This window comes from Lygodium microphyllum, chromosome 13 (assembly GCF_053477565.2).
Source record: "Lygodium microphyllum isolate KBCC chromosome 13, Lygodium_microphyllum_v1.1.10, whole genome shotgun sequence".
Classification (NCBI taxonomy): domain Eukaryota; kingdom Viridiplantae; phylum Streptophyta; class Polypodiopsida; order Schizaeales; family Lygodiaceae; genus Lygodium; species Lygodium microphyllum.
Genome location: NC_141147.1, coordinates 42,827,662 through 42,845,469, shown reverse-complemented (window position 1 = coordinate 42,845,469; position 17,808 = coordinate 42,827,662). Strand labels below are relative to the sequence as shown.

The window sequence follows — 17,808 nt, the reverse complement described above, 5'->3', positions numbered from 1 at the left end:
GATATTGAATAACTAAATGAGTAGAAGAAGTTTTCATCTGCAAACCCATAGTCCTAACATGAAGCATGAGTAATTCATGCAAGTATGGATCATCCATAACTATGACATAATTGGGGTGAAGCTCAAAGAAAATGGGACCATTTGACAAAGGTGACACAACCGCACCTACAATCGTATCCATGAGCTCAACATGCCTAGTATCTAATATTGCAACCATACAATAGACATTAAGACCTCTATGAAACAAAGGGATTATATGTATGGCTATATAGCCTAAATGCAAGTAAGGTTAATCTTTTTTCTGTTAATGTTTTTGTATCTTGGAAAGGACTAGAGACAAAAGATTAACATGTTGATCTTCTGCTAATGTATCTCCATGGTAAGAATTCCTTGATTTTCTATGTAAATTGTTGAAGCCTTAACTTGAAAAGTTGCTTCTCACCATAGATATGTTCAACGCCAATGTCTCGCAAAATCCATTTGGAACTGGGGTGTGCTTCATCCAAAATGATAGTCAAATTTTCCAACGACTTGTAGCACTCCAACAGTGTCTTGAATGCAAAGCTGAACACATTGCCACCGGTCTTTGAGGAAGCCATGAAGGATTTATTGGACTTTGAGAATAAGATGCTCAACCAATGGGACAAACAGCACAAGAGCCTGCCTAACAACAAGCATCACCTTATAAACATCACTAGAAACCTTACTTCCCTCAGATAGCAACCTCTGTGATTTCTTGAAGAGCGGTAGTAGTGATGTTTGCTAGACTAGCCATTACCATATGAAGTGAAACAAGCACATTCCTTGCATCCAAAGTCAACATCATATTTGGCTGCAGATTTACAGACAAACTGAGGAAATTTCTAATTAACCATTGTCATGTTCCGATGCTAGCAAACTTCTTTGATAGTTTGTTCTATTGTTTGCAAGATTTGACCCACACTATCTGAGAAATCTCTATTTTCATTCTTCATTTTCTATTTAGAGTAGAAGGAAATGGGTTTTGGTAAAGAACATACCAAGTGTTCTTTCATGTTGTTCTCCTGAGCACCCAATCCTTTATACAATAGATCTCTCATATAAATCGTGTACACCTTGTATTGCCTGGGATCGCATAGCTTTGACGTGAAAAATGCTTCACGAGCTTAGAGCACATCATCCAGTGTATTGTCTACTAATTCACCGAGAAGCAAATCAAAAAATAACTGGACTCGATCTTGATGTTGGACAATAGCTAACTTGACTTGGAGATGTATAGAGATCCACCAATGTTTCAAGCCGCCAACAAAACCATAGGTCATGGCATTCAATATGTCTATGTAGCTGGTCTGTGGTTTGTCTAGAATTTTCTGGCCAAAATAGGCGTACATCATGTAAATTAACAGCTTGATTTCTTTTGGAGACTTTCTATCTATTGACCATATCGAAAAAGATCCAACTTTTTTAGAGATGCCTATTTTCTTATAGAAGCTTGTGTAAGAGGATTTGGAACAGAAAGAAGAAGCATTCACAGTACCAGTAGCTTTAGTAGCAACATTCACAAGGAGAGTACTTATAGTAGTAGATGCATGTGCATTGAGTAGAGCCTGTAGTAATGTATCTGGGGGAACATTGGCTCTATGAGGATTGATGAGCATAAAATCCTCATCGATAATACTGTCCCCATCTTCATCAGAAGATAATAAAGTATAAGCAACTTGGTTTTGAAAAACAACTTGATCTCGCTAGTACCATACACGCAGCTCATAAGGAGGGCTAGTAGGCAGATGTTATTCCAAACTTTCACCCATGATGCGCGAATTGATGTGTGATTCTATTTTGCATTGAGGGTCTTCCTTCCGCTTATCTTCTGGGTCAATACATAAAGGCATTTGATCCACGGCTTGATTTGCTTCTCTCTTTCTTCTGATTCTATCAAATACATACTCATCGATGTGATCAAAAGGAATCTTATAGTCATGATCTGACCACTCATGAAACATGAGCTCAAGATACTCTGTCAATTCTACTCGGGAAACATGAGCTCAAGATACTTTGCCAATTCTGCAACAGTATCTCCTAGTTGTAATGAAGGCTGAAACAAGCTAGGTTGCTGAATATTGGTTTCACCTTTCATGACAGACATGAGAGAAGGCAATAAATCTGTTGTAGCTCCTTAAAGATTCCATCTGGATCGTCAGAATCATTAGAGTCTTGCGGCTCTAGATTCAAATCAGGCAAATCATGAGAAGTAGAAGCTCCTTCATGAATTGTATTGATGCCTTGTTCAGATTCAATAACAACTTTGCCTTTTCCTCTAGCTGAAACAGGAATAACCCGATGCATATTAAGTGAGCCTGGTAAAGGAGAAGAGAAGTAGGAACTCCAACCTTTTTGTAATCTCCTCATGGAGGAAGTAGAATGTATTGGCAAAGAAGCACTACTAGGCCCAGATGAAGATTGCACTTGTGCTTTAACTAACTGCTCACGTAAAACAACAATATTGTCACAGATTTGTTGTAAATTATCAACCTTCTCGATCAGATCTATTAGGGCTAGGTGTGTCCAGGAAGCAAAATTCTGTGGCCTTAAGTAAGAAGCAGCTTTGTACTTATTGTTTTCATACTCAAACTCCTGAATGACGTTAACAAAGGAGAAAGAAGCATAATCAATGAGTTTCTTGCAATGTTGGCAGATACCTTGTATGATGTGAGCATGATCACACGACTGGGTGTCAAACTTTAAAACATTTGCACGTTGTGATGGCGATATTTTGAGCTAAGGCTGAACTGGAACAAGAGGGTTTTGTAAAGCTTTGCCTTCGGTAGCTTAGGAGCCATACGCTGTGGAAGATGAAGAGTTTTACCTTTTATATTTTATACTTCGATTACTCTAGGGGATAAGTGTTATTTTCTCTTGAGGAAGGAGATATCCTGTTGCCATTCATGGGGTAGCTCAATCTCTGACCAATTCACACAATCAGAAAGCAAGTGCTCAGTACTTTTATCTGATCTCATAATTATGGTTTGACCCTATCCACTCCTCTAGGAATGGCTAATGACATGCACCAAAATACCATAAGATATTGAATAGCTAAATGAGCGGAAGAAGTTTTCATCTTCAAGCCCATTGTCCTAATATGAAACATGAGTAATTCAGGCAGGTGTGGATCATCCATAGCTATGACATAATTCGAGTGAAGCTCAAAGAAAATGGGATCGTTTAACAAAGGCGACAGAGCAACACCTACGATCATATCCATGAGCTCAACATGCCTAGTATCTAATATTGTAGTCATACAAGAGACATTAAGGCCTCTATGAAACAAAGGGATTATACCTATGGTTGTATATCCTAAATGCAAATAAGGATAATCTTTTTTCTCTTGATGTTTTTGTATCTTGGGACGGACGAGAGACAAAAGATTAACATATTAGTCTTCTGCTAATGTATCTCCCACCATAAGAATTCCTTGATCTTCTATGTAAACTGTTGAAGCCTTGAACTTGAAAAGTTGATTCTCACCATAGATATGTGCAACACCAATGTCTCGCAAAATCCATTTGGAACTGGGGGGTGCTTCATCCACAATGATAGTCAAATTTCCCAACGACTTGTAGCGCTCAGATAGTATCTTGAACATAGCGTTGAACACATTGCCATCAATCTTTGAGGAAGCCATGAAGGATTTATTAGACTTTGAGGATAAGACGCTCAAACAATGGCACAAATGGCACAACAGTCTACTTAACAACGAGCAACACCTCACACATGTCACTAACAACCTTACTTCCCTCAGATAGCGGTATGTTAATGGCTCTAATACCAAACACAAAGAGGTGCGGCGAGTGTAGAAACACGACGACAAAGATGGGAACAAAGCAAGAGAGATGGCACAGAACTGACACATAACTGCCTTAGAGATGCTGCAGAGATGAGAAATAAGACTTATATTATCTTGCTAAGTGTTACAAGGCTGTTCACAGAGCTAGGAGAGGATACAAAGCTTGAGTGCTAGAATGCTCTTAATACTTTGCTGCCCTCAACGGAGTTACAAGGGATGTATTTATAGACTGTGATAGTGAAAACAATCACTGATGTTAGCGGGGTGTAAATGCACATCTTGTAGTGCATGCTTGCTGGCACATAGAGCGCATGGAATATTGTACAAAAGAAAAGGTATACAAAGTGGGTCAAGGTGGTTGGTGTGATAAAAGGTTGCCGCTATGTTATGGACGCCCAGAATATGTTGAAATACATCAAGGGCATCAAAAAAGAGGGACCACCTTAGTAATCTCTTATTATCGATCTCATTCAGTGCCTTTTTAGTGAGATAACTTGGCACATACTGAAGATCTGTCCATATAGCGAAAGGGACAAATTCCACAAATATGCAAAAAGCTTTAATAGCTTTGATCATTGCCAAGATTTCTCTTTGATAAGACGAGTGGTTTTATTGGGTTTTGTTGAATATACCCAATGCATATTGGCAAATGTGTAGGGTAGATGGAGAAATAGAAGCATCTTCGAATCATCCGTGAAATCATTAGTACCAAGGGTCTCCCCATCAACTCCCACCCCTCATATATCTCCTTCCCCCTAGGTAGTGGCTAATCATGTGTGGCTCTCCTTGTGGTAGAAGTTCAATCCCCATATAGGGGGCCCCATACAAAAGTGCTGGTGTGACCAAATTATCGGATTCAAGGCTCTTGGACTATATGCGTACACACTAGCTCTGCATCAACCCTAGAGCCACATAGCCTCGTATCAATCTATCCTCCGCTACTCTCCTCAAAGTGAATCTTGGACCTAAAAATGTAATTTCTAAGTAAACATATCTCTAGACCACCTCCACTATCTCCTCTTTGTATGTGAATTGGAGTAATAATCACCGAATCCACTAGGAGGAAGTATTGAATATCAAAACCAAGGTTCACTGTGAAATTCCTATCCTAACAAAAGGCCTATAGTGGATCCACGTGGCATTGCAATCCCTCCGCAATGTGCGGGAGATGAGGCCTATATCATTGGCATACAATAGTATGGATATCAATGCCCCCCCAAGTTAGCTCCCTCTCTTACAAGTCCATCAATATAGTCTAATATCTCATCAATATAAAGGCCAAAGAGAGTAGGTAAGAGTGGGCATCCCTGTTTCATCCCAATGGTGCTAGTAATTTCCCATGATAGACCTCCTGGTACTCGTACTCGTGCTCTAACAAACGCATACAATGCTAATATCCCCCATCTCATCTCCATTGGGACCTCTAGCTCCTATAGTCTCATCATAAGCCTAGCTCGTGATACTATGTCAAAGGCCTTATGGAAATCCACAAAGCAACAATATACCCACCTTCCCTATGCCTTGCTCTCCCTCATGATGGTTCAGAGTGTGAGGATATGATCAAGAGTGGAGTAACCCCTTCTAAACATAGCAGTTAAGAAACACGTTTCTTTCAATTTGAAACTTACGAAACGTTTCTTAAAGTATGATATGTTTTTTAGAGTAAAAAACCTAGGGTTTTTTTTTTTGTGAGTTGGAACCCAAAACATGGTTTTTTTGACAAAAACTGTTGGACAATGTTAAAGATGATGATGATTATGTGTAATGACTCGTAAGCGCTCAAGGTTTTGGATGAGAGACTGATTTTTTTGTGATTTTGTTTAGTTATTGGACTTTGTCAATCTAGTATCTATTCCTATCTTGAGAGTTGATTATTATACGACTTCAGTCTTATTTATGATTTATTTATGTTATATTATAATTTGTTCTTGATTTCGACATTTTATCACTTTGTTTTGAAATGAGAATCATGATGTTGCAACTTGACTCACTCCATATTGTAGATACGCTATTCACATGTTTATTGCAATTTTCTTTGTATGATAAATATGAGTCATAATGTTTGAGTTTTGAACCATAGTATAGCTTATCCAAAGGCTAACTTTGACATAAGCGACAAGTCAATAATGGATTACGAATATCTAACGTATTATTCTCGATTAAATCTATTATCACTCAAGCTCAATTGGCCATTCTTTGTTTAAGAGAGAGTTCCATAAAGGTTTAGAAACTCTTTTTCTAGTCAAAACTATTAAAAATCCCTATATAAAAAACCTGTGTTTCTTATTTTACCCCCTCTTGAAAGAAACTTACAAAACACGTTTCTAACGTTTCGTTTCTAAACGTTTCTGATGTTTCTAGCAACTATGCTTCTAAACCATGCATGTCCACATGCCCAATGTTGATGCTTCTCTACCCATTTGCTCAACTCATACTCTAGTATAGATCCATGAAGCTTGGCTAGCACATGGCCCAACCATGACCATTCTATAGTTCATAGAAACCATGGGGTCTCTAGCTTTCATGATTTGTACTATAGTATTAGCTGACCAACTAGCAAGAAAGCCTTCACACATAGCCTTGTTGAATAGGTGGGCTAGAACGGATGGGTGCTAGGATATCTCTGGCATGTGATAGGTGCTCTGCTACTAGTCTATCATGGTCCTCGGCCCGACCATTCTAGAGCCTATCAATGGCATTGCAAACCTTCATGGTACTGAAGAACGCGGATGACGTGGGTCTATCCTTCAATGGTCAAGGCAATAGGGGCTGCCCATGTACCTGGTATAATGAGGTAGCATATGCATGCTATGTATTTGGGGTGAGAGAGAAAAAACTCTTGCAAGTACACAACAAGCTAAGTAGATTGATGTGATAGTTTGTGATGAAAGTACAAGTGCTAAGGCCTGTGAAACCAACCTTTCTTCTTGGAATGGGTGGTGATAACCTGATTTAAGAGTTAATTACAGCAATAAATAAATGCACATAAAATGAAATACACACTTTACCATAACATTATTGGACAATAGGCACCTTGTTGGCCCCAAAATTGGCGCCCCTTGCGGTATTTCTTTAGCTTTCATTCAATTGGAAAGAGTACAACTTGCGATTCTTCAATCTCCTCCTGCTAACCAATTGCTCTTGCTGTCATAAATGTCCAGCAAGCCTTTTGGGTCATTTGCCCCTTGTTTCACCCACGACTTCTTCTCCAATTTGCCCCTTGGCTGGCCAAATGGTGCCCCAAATCAATTCGGGATGGACTGGCTCTTGAAATCCCTTGATAATCTTCAATTATCAGCTGCTGATTTCAGTCCCTTGAGCCTTCAATCTCTGGCACGGATCCGAAAGTGGCTGCTAAACCCTAATTTCTGCTGTGAATTAGGGTTTACTACAGAAATTACAGATCAGCCCACCAAAAATGGCTGAGATCTCCTCCGAATGGCTGAGAATTGCTGAGAATGGCTGAGCATAGGCTTAAGGAGATGAGAGAATGCTGAAGAGAGAGAAAATTTTGAGATTTGTCGCGAAGAACTAATCAAAATCAGTTGCTGCCCTGCTATACTAGCCCCAAACAAATGCACCAACAACAATAGGAGCATCAGAGACTGTGATCTTCAAGAGAAAGTGCATCAGCAGCAATTGTCAACTTCCCAAGGTCAAGAATATGCAATCTCCATCACCAAAATGGTCTCCAATGACTGGGAATTGCCCCCAAAAGCTGGCAGCAATAATCCAATAGCTCCAAAATGAAAAACGAAATTTTCCTCTCCCTTCAGCCCTATTTAGCCTTTCCCCCACTTACATGGAAAAGTTTTGCCAAGTGACAGCTTTCTTAATTCATTTTCAACAATTTCCAGCCATTTAATTCATTTTCAAAATTAATTAATTCTGAAAATTAATTCAGCCCTTAATCCATGCCCGAAAAATTAACCTTGCCCATCCAAAAATTAATTGGCAAGGCCATTTGCAACCCAAAGTGGTCCCATGCATTAATTGACCCTTGAACAAGCATTAATCCATTAATTAATGCCTAGTCCCTAGTGTCACCACTGACACTTAATGGCCAATTAATGGTCCTAGGGATAAACTGACACCAAAATTCACCTAGAATCTAACAAGTGTAACTTGTTACAACTTTTGCCTTTGACACCCATCTTTTTCACAGGGTCCTTCAGTCTTCAACTGTGAGAAAGTAGCTTGCACCTCACATGTGCAATACATGTGCATCTTTTAATTGCACATTTGATTAATCCTTTAATCGAATGTCAATTAAACATAAGCAAAGCATCAAATTTTCGCGTCCTCGTGACAGCTTGAATATATAGGCTGAGGTATCCACCTACACCTTTGACCCTTATTAAATGTTAAGTGGTGTAAAAGGTGTTCACACCTAAACACGCACTTTTACACACAATAATGTGTGTTCACATAGAGATAAATAAATCTAACAAATCCCCCCTTTAGGTGATGGGTGGTTCAACCTATGACACGAAACATATGAAAAAAAGAAAAGGAAAAATGAAAAGTCTTACCTCTAAGAGGCAGCGTCTAATCTCGTACAATGATTCTAGAAAGGAGATGTGTAAGTGAAAGAGATGTACAATAAGAAAGATCATGACATAGTCTACCAAAAGCTTAGGGAGGATCAACTTAGAGGTCATGAGATAAGTGATTACAATCGCCCCTCAAATATAGCTCCTAATAAAATCATGAAAGAAAAATACAAATCTTTTGGAATAAAAATCATAGCAGAGTACACGCACAATAAGTGTTCGGCAAGATCTTAATACACACATTGGCATGGTCAGTGTCTAATTCCAAAACACCTTATTTATTTATTTAGGATTTGATTCAAAAGACATATTGATAGGATTCAACATTGCCAAGAGAATGATTGAGGAAAAACATTCAAAGCCTTGTCAAAACTAGTAGGTGGCTCATTAAATTCACTATCTGATAAGCTATTAACAGTGACATATTAGGCATGTTGCTTGTCTTGCTCCTTATCTTTCTTCTTGTAGCATTGGCCAAGAGTGTGGCCAATATGCTTGCAATATCAACATTTGGGCGATTATTTATTGGTGTAGAAGGCTGTCAGTGCTATATTAGCTTCTTTGTTGCACCTTTCATCATCCAAAAGGATGGCAAGCATTTCTTCATATTTCATCTCTCGAGCCACCTTGAGAGTTGTCACAGTTTCATGGCATTGTGCTTCTTTCATCAGGCTATTAAGAAGTATAGCCTTTTTATCATCATCATCTAAACGGCAATTGAGAGTAGTCACTTGTTGGTAAAGAAGACTTCAATGATTGAGATGTTGCTTAAGAGTCTCCGAAGGATTATAGGAGATCTTAGATGCTAAACAATTGCATCCTTAACAATAATTTGGAATTATTAGTATCTCCCCCAAATGTGGTTTAAAGGCCATACCTCTTTTGCCATTTTTGTAAGATCAAGGTGATGAAGAAGGTTGTCAAAGAGGCCGAGCCCAATAATGGCAAAAGCACTTTCATTCTTCTTGAGCCATTCTTGATGAAGTTGTGTGTTGCCCCAAATGTTCTCTGGCTTGTTAGTGGAGATGACTCTCCATGCACCTTCTCATGTAAGTATGAGCTAAATCGTTGTCTTCTAGATGTAGAAGCCGACACCCACGAATTTTTCAATTGTGATACTATATCTCAATATCCCGATGGCAAATGCCATGGAGACAGCTCAAATTGAAAATAAGCATAAAATTTGGATGAAGAAATTCGAATGAAGCATGGTTAGATTTGAAAAGCTCCAATTTTATTGTGTGGATGAAGCTCCAATTTTATTGGGTGGATGAAGAGAAATTTTGATAAAAATAAAAAATCCCCAATTTCTATGAATTGACCCTTAGTTCAAAGAATAAATTTTGAAATTTTGGGCTCAATTTGAAAAAGGCCCAAATTTTGTTCATGAAATCTGAAGAAATTTTGAGTGAATTGCAAAGCCCCAATTTCATATGAACTTCCTTTAAGGAGAAAGAAAATCTTAACCTTCATAGCATAAGATGTAATGAAAATACCTTATTTTAATGCCAAACATGTTGAGGCAGATTTGACAGGCTGTGACATGACGGAAGATTTGACAGCGACAGGACGAGCAGCACCAACACAACAGACAGGCAGCAGATTTCTCGCAGCAAGTGGTGGGCACACGGTCAGGTGGCAACTAGCAGTGACACGCAGGCACACAAGCAGCTGTCATCAGACAGTCAGTTAACGTGGAGGAAGGACAGTCAGGCAGCACATGAACAGCTGAGCTGGGAAGGGGCAATGTCTGGGCAGACGGACAGAACGGGACTGATGGATCTGCAGGCATGATGGCCGGGTCAGCGCCGCCTCCTCCTCTTCTTCTTTGCTGCTGTTATCATACACAGTAAACAGGTCAGCGCTTTCTTTTTCTACTTCTGATGCTTTTCCTCAGGAGTCAGTAGTAATGGTAGAGAAAAAAGCAGAAAGTTCAGGGCAGCATTCAATGTGAGCTGGTTGAGGCGCGAGAGTAGCAATGGCTGAGTGAAACCTGCTCTGATACCATTGTTGAGGTATGGAGTTAATGGAGATGGACCAGCAGGCTATGGAGGGTGAAACTTCATAGAGTTGGGAAGGGGGCCCAGGGGGGGAAGGGAGAACTCTATAAGCTGAGGTATCCACCTACACCTTTGACCCTTATTAAATGCTAAGTGGTGTAAAAGGTGTTCACACCTAAACACCCACTTTTACACAATAATTTGTGTTCCCACATGGGAATAAACAAATCTAACATCTTTTTCACATTTGACAAGAGAATAAGTTGTATTGCCAATACGTAGTTGCAAAATCTGTCTAACAAAGATCACCACACTTGACAAAATTTAAGCCGGTACAAAAATTATCACAACTATTAAAATGACAATATTTTCTAGCCAAGCCATGTTGATTATGTCCTTGCAACAAAAATATGGAGTTGCAGATGAAGTAAACAATCTCATTTTCTCAAAAGCAAGTACCATTTTTCTATCTACTAGAGCAAAGCCTGATTGGCTAAGCTCACTCTCAAGGGTCTTCTTCCACGCAAGGAGCCTTGGAAGAAACTTTTGATAGGGAGGGGCTTCAATCTATCATACCTACACATGGAGGACCATGGCAGCCCAACATTCACTAGATTTTCTTCACAAGATCAAGACCAACAACTTAGGGAGGAGCTTTGAGGTTGAATGTGCAATTGTTGTTATCAGAGCAAGGAGATCTTCATTAGTCCTTCATTAGCTACCACCCACTACAACCAGAGAGGAGATAGCCCATTCTCTTCAATCACTGTTTGAGATCAGAGTCCAACCACACTCTTGGACAAAGGATGTATCTGGTGAGATTCTCTATACAAGTTGCTGCTTCACTGGGATAATCAGAGGTAGAGACTACGAGGTCTTAGGGGAGTACGGGCTATGATCAAGGTTGTGATAGAGGAAGTACCTCCTAAGTGACGGACAGATGTAGAAACTTCTCAGACTTGGGTTGGTCTCTTCTCCAAAGGGGATATTCCTCTAGCGGTCATCATGACTAGCAAAGACAAGACATTCACTTCTTTTGTCAAGGAGGATGAACACCTCCAATGAGAGGACTTTTTTCCCAAGAAAAGAAATTTCTATTAGTAACACCTCGACAAATAACCTAAGGTAAAATACAAAGTACAATGAACTCTATGAAGAGTAACTAAGTACGTCACAAATACGACGGTTGTGTGAACAACCAATCCCGGGGAGCTGTAATGCCAAACCGTATGAGGGACAGTATGGAAGAAAGTACCTGAATCCCATGTCCACAAAAAAGCCTCTCTTCTCTTCCTCATCCTCTCAAAGCTGCCCTGCATCCTCTCCCATCTCCCGTGGAGAGTGTGAATGATCTTTGTCCAGATCCTTGATAGATTCTCTGCAATGGATACATCCAGAAGGTCAATAACGTGGCTACATCTCGAATTCCAAATATACCAAGCTATGATACTGGCAATCAACTCCCATTTGTGGCAATCCCCCTGAGTCCAAAGTGCCTCTAAGTAATCTCGAGTGAGAATCCTACTCAAATGCTATCAAATAATGAGAAATGAGTAGCTCCCCTAGACATCCTCATGGCCACATGCTAGGCCTCTATTGTGACCCATGCTACAACCCCCCAAGTAGCCACCAAGGTCTCTGTTGTGTTGTGAAATACTATCCTGAGGGCTCTCCTCCAAACCTCATGGGGTCTAGGGCAGTCCCATAGGCAATGTCTCTACGCCTTTGCTAGATCGCGACATCTCACGCATGCTATTGGGTCCCTACCGTATCCAAGCCATGGTCTCCAATGAGAGAATTTGGACCACATAAAGTTCACAAGATGCTCGAAATAAAAGATTTTCACAGAAGGCTTCTACAAAGATTATGATGGGATCCAAGAGAGTGGGCATAGAGAGATTCATTTCTTGATAGGCAAAGCCACACTACCTTCTTTACCTATACTACAAGGTTGGGGAGGAGGATTCAAATAAGCAAGATTAGGACACAAAAAAAAGCCATCTCCTATTCACACAAACAATGCATCTAAGACCATTTATTACCAAACTTTTGCAGGAGGCTAGATGAGAGTTTTCAGCATAGGAAGATATCCCTCTTCCTATGGCTATTACCTCACAAGATACTAGTAGTTGGCACTTGGCTTGGATACAAGAAGGACCCAAGGTATCCGTGAGATGTAGGGAGCCATAGGAGACCTAGAAACACTATCTATGGGCCTACCCCAAGCTCAAAAGGTATGGAGAGCCCTTAGGATGATATTTCACGGCTCAGCAAAGACCATGGTTGCAACTCAGGGGGCTATAGACTAAGGCCCAACATGTGGCTATGAGGATGTTGAAGGGAGCCTTGTTTTCCTCATCTTTGGACAAAATCTAAGCAAGATCCCCACTCCAACTTACTCACATGCACAATGGATCCAAGGACACGATCACATATAGGAGCCGATTGAGCCTTGTGCATTTGACTGCAAGGTGTAGCCATCCTAAGGACCTTCAAGATGTATCCATAGCAAACTCTTTCAAGGATTTGTATAGAGATCATCCACACTCTAGATGGGAGAGGATGCAAGGAAGCTTTGAGAGGATGATGAGAAGAGAGGCCTCCCAGCAGACTTGTGACTCGGCACTTTTTTCATACAGCCCCTCTGAAGATTTGGCATTATAGCTATTCAGATTGGTTGCTCACACAATTGTTGTATTTGTGATGTACCTAGACACTCTTTACGCTGTTCCCTGTACTTTGTGTTCTACCTCAGGGGGGTTTTCTCCACAGTGTTATTAGTAGATTTTTCTTTTCCTAAAAAGAAAAACTGATGGACAAGAATTGTCAGTTTATTTTGTTATGAGAAACCTTATTCCTAGGAGGCCCATCAGCATAAACATCCAGAATGATTTATTCTTATGGTGAAAAAGGTTTCATGGACCTTTCTCATGTAACACAGCTTGTTGCACAATTGTACATCAAAAACTTTGTGATAATGAGTAAATGCGACACTTGGTTTTTGCAATGCTAGGCAGACTAGCTACTTGCTCTATCTTATCGGCCTCCAAATTGTAGAGAATGTTTTTTTTCCTTTTTAAATGATTGTTCAAGACTTGCACCCAAGCAGTTATGAGCACTTGTCAAATTTCCTACAAGACAGCTTTTACCCACACACTCTTTTAATTTAAGTTTTACACATTTCTTCTTTTTATTCATAGCCCTTGACCTCTGAAAGGAGAAGGGTTTTATAATTTCTTTTGTTTTGCCCTTCATGGTGGGTTTTCACTTTATTCAGGAGTGAAACAAGGATGTCCACTTTCAGCCACATTGTTTGGTCTATACATAGATGAAATGTCCGATTACATAGACTGAGGAGGAGGAGCTAGAGCCAACCTGGCAGGGGTGCTGATACCGATATTACTGTATGCAGATGATATTGTTCTCATTTCAGATTCACCGGAGGGTTTGCAGTGCCATCTAGTTGCTTTGCACATCTTTTGTAGAGATAAAAACCTCACAGTGAACCTTGGGAAGACCAAAACCATGGTTTTCAATACTTCAGCAACATGGGTGACTAGATCTATGTACCAATTCACATTTGGAGAGACATACTGGAGCATATGAGGGAATATGTCTATTTGGGAGTCACTTTCTCTGGTCCACGTTTTTCGTTGAGAGGGGCATCAGAGGCACGTCTAGCATGTAGATACACAGCACTAGGGGCACTTGAGAGTCAATGTGCTCACATACACTTCCAGGAGCCCCGCACCAAACTTTGGTTGTTTGACACCCTAGTCACACCTACATTACTATATGGAGCAGAGGTATGGGGTTGCAGCTTGTACCATAGGCGCCTTAGCCCACTCACTGATCAAGTTGGAGTAGAGAGGGATTATTATGATGGCTGGGATAGCATAGAAAGGCCATTGATCATGATGATAGCACGCATGATTAGAAGTAAGCCCTCCACCCCACACCCCATTGTCAAAGCAGAGCTAGGGGCAACACCCATAGTCATGGAGGCACTCTTCAAGGCAATGACCTTTTGGCACAAACTATGGGAACTTCCACGCCATAGATACTCTAGATTGGCACTAACCTCATCTAGACAACTAGCAATAGGAGGCGAGAAGAACTGTTGGTTTTCACAGATGGCTATTTGGATGAGCCTACATGGTTTGGATATTGACCGTCTTCCACCTTTGGATTATAGTCTTGACTGCCCTACACTTTCTCTCAATCGATCAATGTTGAACCAGGTGATCAGAGCTGATATCTTGAGGATTGAGATGGCAAGGACACGGATCCACCCACCACTCCCTCTAGGATCGAGGATGGAGTTCTACAAGAGTCATTTCTTGTGCCTCTCTGATGATGGTTTCACTATTCCGCCAGCATATATGGACACCCATCTCTCCCATAACGTACGGATTGCTATCGAACAGATTCGCACCTCCTCACATAGGCTCCAGATGGAGACAAGCAGATGGACAAATACCCTAGCAGAGGATAGAACTTGCCAGCTTTGTGGTTGAGAGTCTAAGACAGAGGTGCACTACATATGCAGATACACAGTATACTATGACATACGAGGACGGTACCACTGCCTCTTCCGGGATGGATTTGGACCCCTTCATAACGTCATGGAGTACGAGGACTAGAGATGCCTAGGTCTCTTCCTCCTGGAGCTTGAGAGGCACTGAATTGCACTACTGCAAAACAAGAGGCTAGCTCACCCAAAGGGACACACACAAAGCAGTGACAGACTTCTTCTACAAAGCCGACCCTACCGACACTACTAGCCTAGCAGAGACAGAGCCACCCCGCCAGACACCTTACAGGCCACACCGTGGAGTCACATTGGATAGAGCCATTTCCCTTCGTCGAGCATGACGACCCTGTCTACCAAGACCACGTCCGAGGAGGCCACACCACAGTCGGATTAGAGCCATTATCACAAGACACCGTAGACTCACCACCAAGCATATCAGTGAAGCAGCTAGGGACCGCATCATAGCTGAGATCATGTGCATATCTTGAGACCAGCTACAACCCATAGTCTTCGCCACACTTTTGTATATGGCTAAATCAGATCTGGTTCTCCTTTCCTTTCCTTTTCTTTTCTATCGATGGAACAACTCTACACATGGTTCAACCCTAGTATAGCCCCATCGTATAGTTATTTTCAGTATTGTTTCACAGGCCACCCACTTACTTGTAATGTTATCTTTACCTTATTGATGAGTGACATTAGACATGGATGTAATCTGGATTTTGTCTCATAGGCCACATTGGCCTTATGTAGACGTTAATATATCTTTCTTTCTTCTTCTTTCTTTCTCAGAGTCTGTCCTATAGTGCCTGTTTCCATGTAATTTCTTCAAGACAGCCAAGAAGGGATCTCAGATGGCAATTATTGATGACATACTGATTGCTTCAGAGCATTGAAGCAGATGGGCTTTATTTCCTCTGTTTCTTAGTAGGTTTGGACGAAGATTATGTATGATTGAAGACTTGTTGTGTGGTGGGTGCGTGTGTGGCGTGGGGATGGTGTGGAGGTGGGTGGTGTGGGGTGTGCGTGGGATGGAGTGTGTTTGGGGCGGTGAGTGCTGATGTGTTGTGGGTGCAGCTGTGCATGTGGGTGGGTCAGTCTTGCAGAAGGCCTGCAGTCACCACATGCTTGCTTCCTTTCAGTACAAAAAGATCAATGAGCCATGAATGTAAAGTCAATAACTAATATGAAATTTGGCATAAAATTAAGATAACTCCTGGCCTTTCTGGATATGCAGCACAATCTGGTGAAGCAATTATTATTCAATGCATTAGCTAATGAGGCCAACCACTTTTGTCATATACGACAAAGGTAAACTCGATTATATGCACATATTCTTCATAGAGCGTCCATAGAGGACCCTTGTAATGGAGAGCACAATCCAAGGGAAAAAAGTACAAGAAAGGGCTTGCTTACTTTCAGACCACAAACAAAAAGTGGTTCCTCATCAATAATTTTGAACTGTAGCTTGGAAACTGCAGCACCAGGAGTAACAACGGATGTATCCACAAGATAATAGTGGGTTTTTTTAATCACCTAAACACATATAAGACAGACATTCAGCAACCCACACAAGCTTTACTTTGCAGAACACTCAAAATTTAATTTAAAGCTATTTATCATTCTGAAAATTCATGAGTGCTTTATTAGTCAAGCTGGACAGAAACATTCATTACCATAGTCCCTCAAGGGAGAGTGTCTAATACAACCTCTCAGTGAATGAATAATCAGGGGATCTATAATGTGAAGCAAGGTGGAAGAAAATCCACCATTCCAGTTTATGTATTTTTATCACTTCTTTTACAAGAATGACAGCAAATGATGATAGCTGGTAAAGTACTCCTTGTCAACTCAGCCCACCCCCATGCTTCGCCCCCTCCACAGCCCCGTTTCCTATTTCTGCCATCTTAGCCCCACCTGCCTTTCCTCCTGGTGTGCTGCCTGCCCCACCAGGCCCATTAGCTCCTCTCCCAGCCCCACCATCAGCGTCTTCTCCTTCTACTCCACCACCAGCAGTCCTGCCACCCTCCTCCCCCTTCACTGGAGCCCTGCCTTCACCCCCTGCCTGCTGCTGCTGCTACCACCACCGCCCACCCCCCTCAACTCCTCTCCCCTTTCTCAGCCTCCCTCCTCAGTACCTCCCTCCAGCTGTACACGTCCTCTCCTTGCCTCAGAATGCATCTCTCTACCCCACCCCCTTCCTTGCCCCTTGTAGCCCTCTTCGAGCCCACTCACTAGGTCCTTTAATGGCCTTTCTCTAAACCTTAGGATTCACACAATGCATGTATACACAAAGTTCAACATCACACCTCAAAGCTCGCCAATAAAAGAAAGACTCCCTACTTTCACCACTGCATCAATTCCTCAATGCCTCGTATACGATGAAGCATTACTTTTAATCATCACTTTGGACCTCAAGGACTTTGTTACCATAGGCAACTATGCATCATAAAAAAACCATCCCTAGGAGTATAATGCTCATGGTACTGACCATGTGACCACAAATCCTGCCAAAGTCTTCATCTTGTGCACATTGTGTCATCATTTCATCCAATTTCTGATGACAAGTAACAGACACAACTAAAACCTGTGGTTTCTTGGTCAGCCACAACAAACTTCTTTCTATTCACACAAACGACAAGCAAGAGACACAACAAAAACCTGTGGTTTCTTGGATAAAGCATCAGCCAAAACATCCTTGTTTCCATCCACGCAAATGATTTGAAAGTAGAACTTGGATAAGAGGCCCATTTTGCATGCTTCTCAGAAAGCTTTGTCTAAGTGAGAAAATATAATACAGTCTAATGATCAGTGTAACCAGAAAATCAGCACCTAGCAGGTGGCGCTTCCACATAGAATGAACATAAATAATGACCAACAAGTCTTTCCAATGAACCT

At 41.2% G+C, this 17,808-nt stretch overlaps 1 protein-coding gene across 3 annotated transcripts in view; it reads right to left on the bottom strand.

Annotated features, from left to right (window-relative positions):
* LOC148026558 (Metallo-hydrolase/oxidoreductase superfamily protein) overlaps positions 1-17,808 on the bottom strand; it is a 99,029-nt gene that overhangs the window by 18,008 nt on the left and 63,213 nt on the right. For all 3 annotated transcript variants that reach the window (XM_087690997.1, XM_087690996.1, XM_087690998.1), the window contains one exon: positions 16,327-16,446. In XM_087690997.1, coding sequence (XP_087547123.1) covers positions 16,327-16,446 — 120 coding nt within the window. The remainder of the gene's footprint in view (positions 1-16,326; positions 16,447-17,808) is intronic.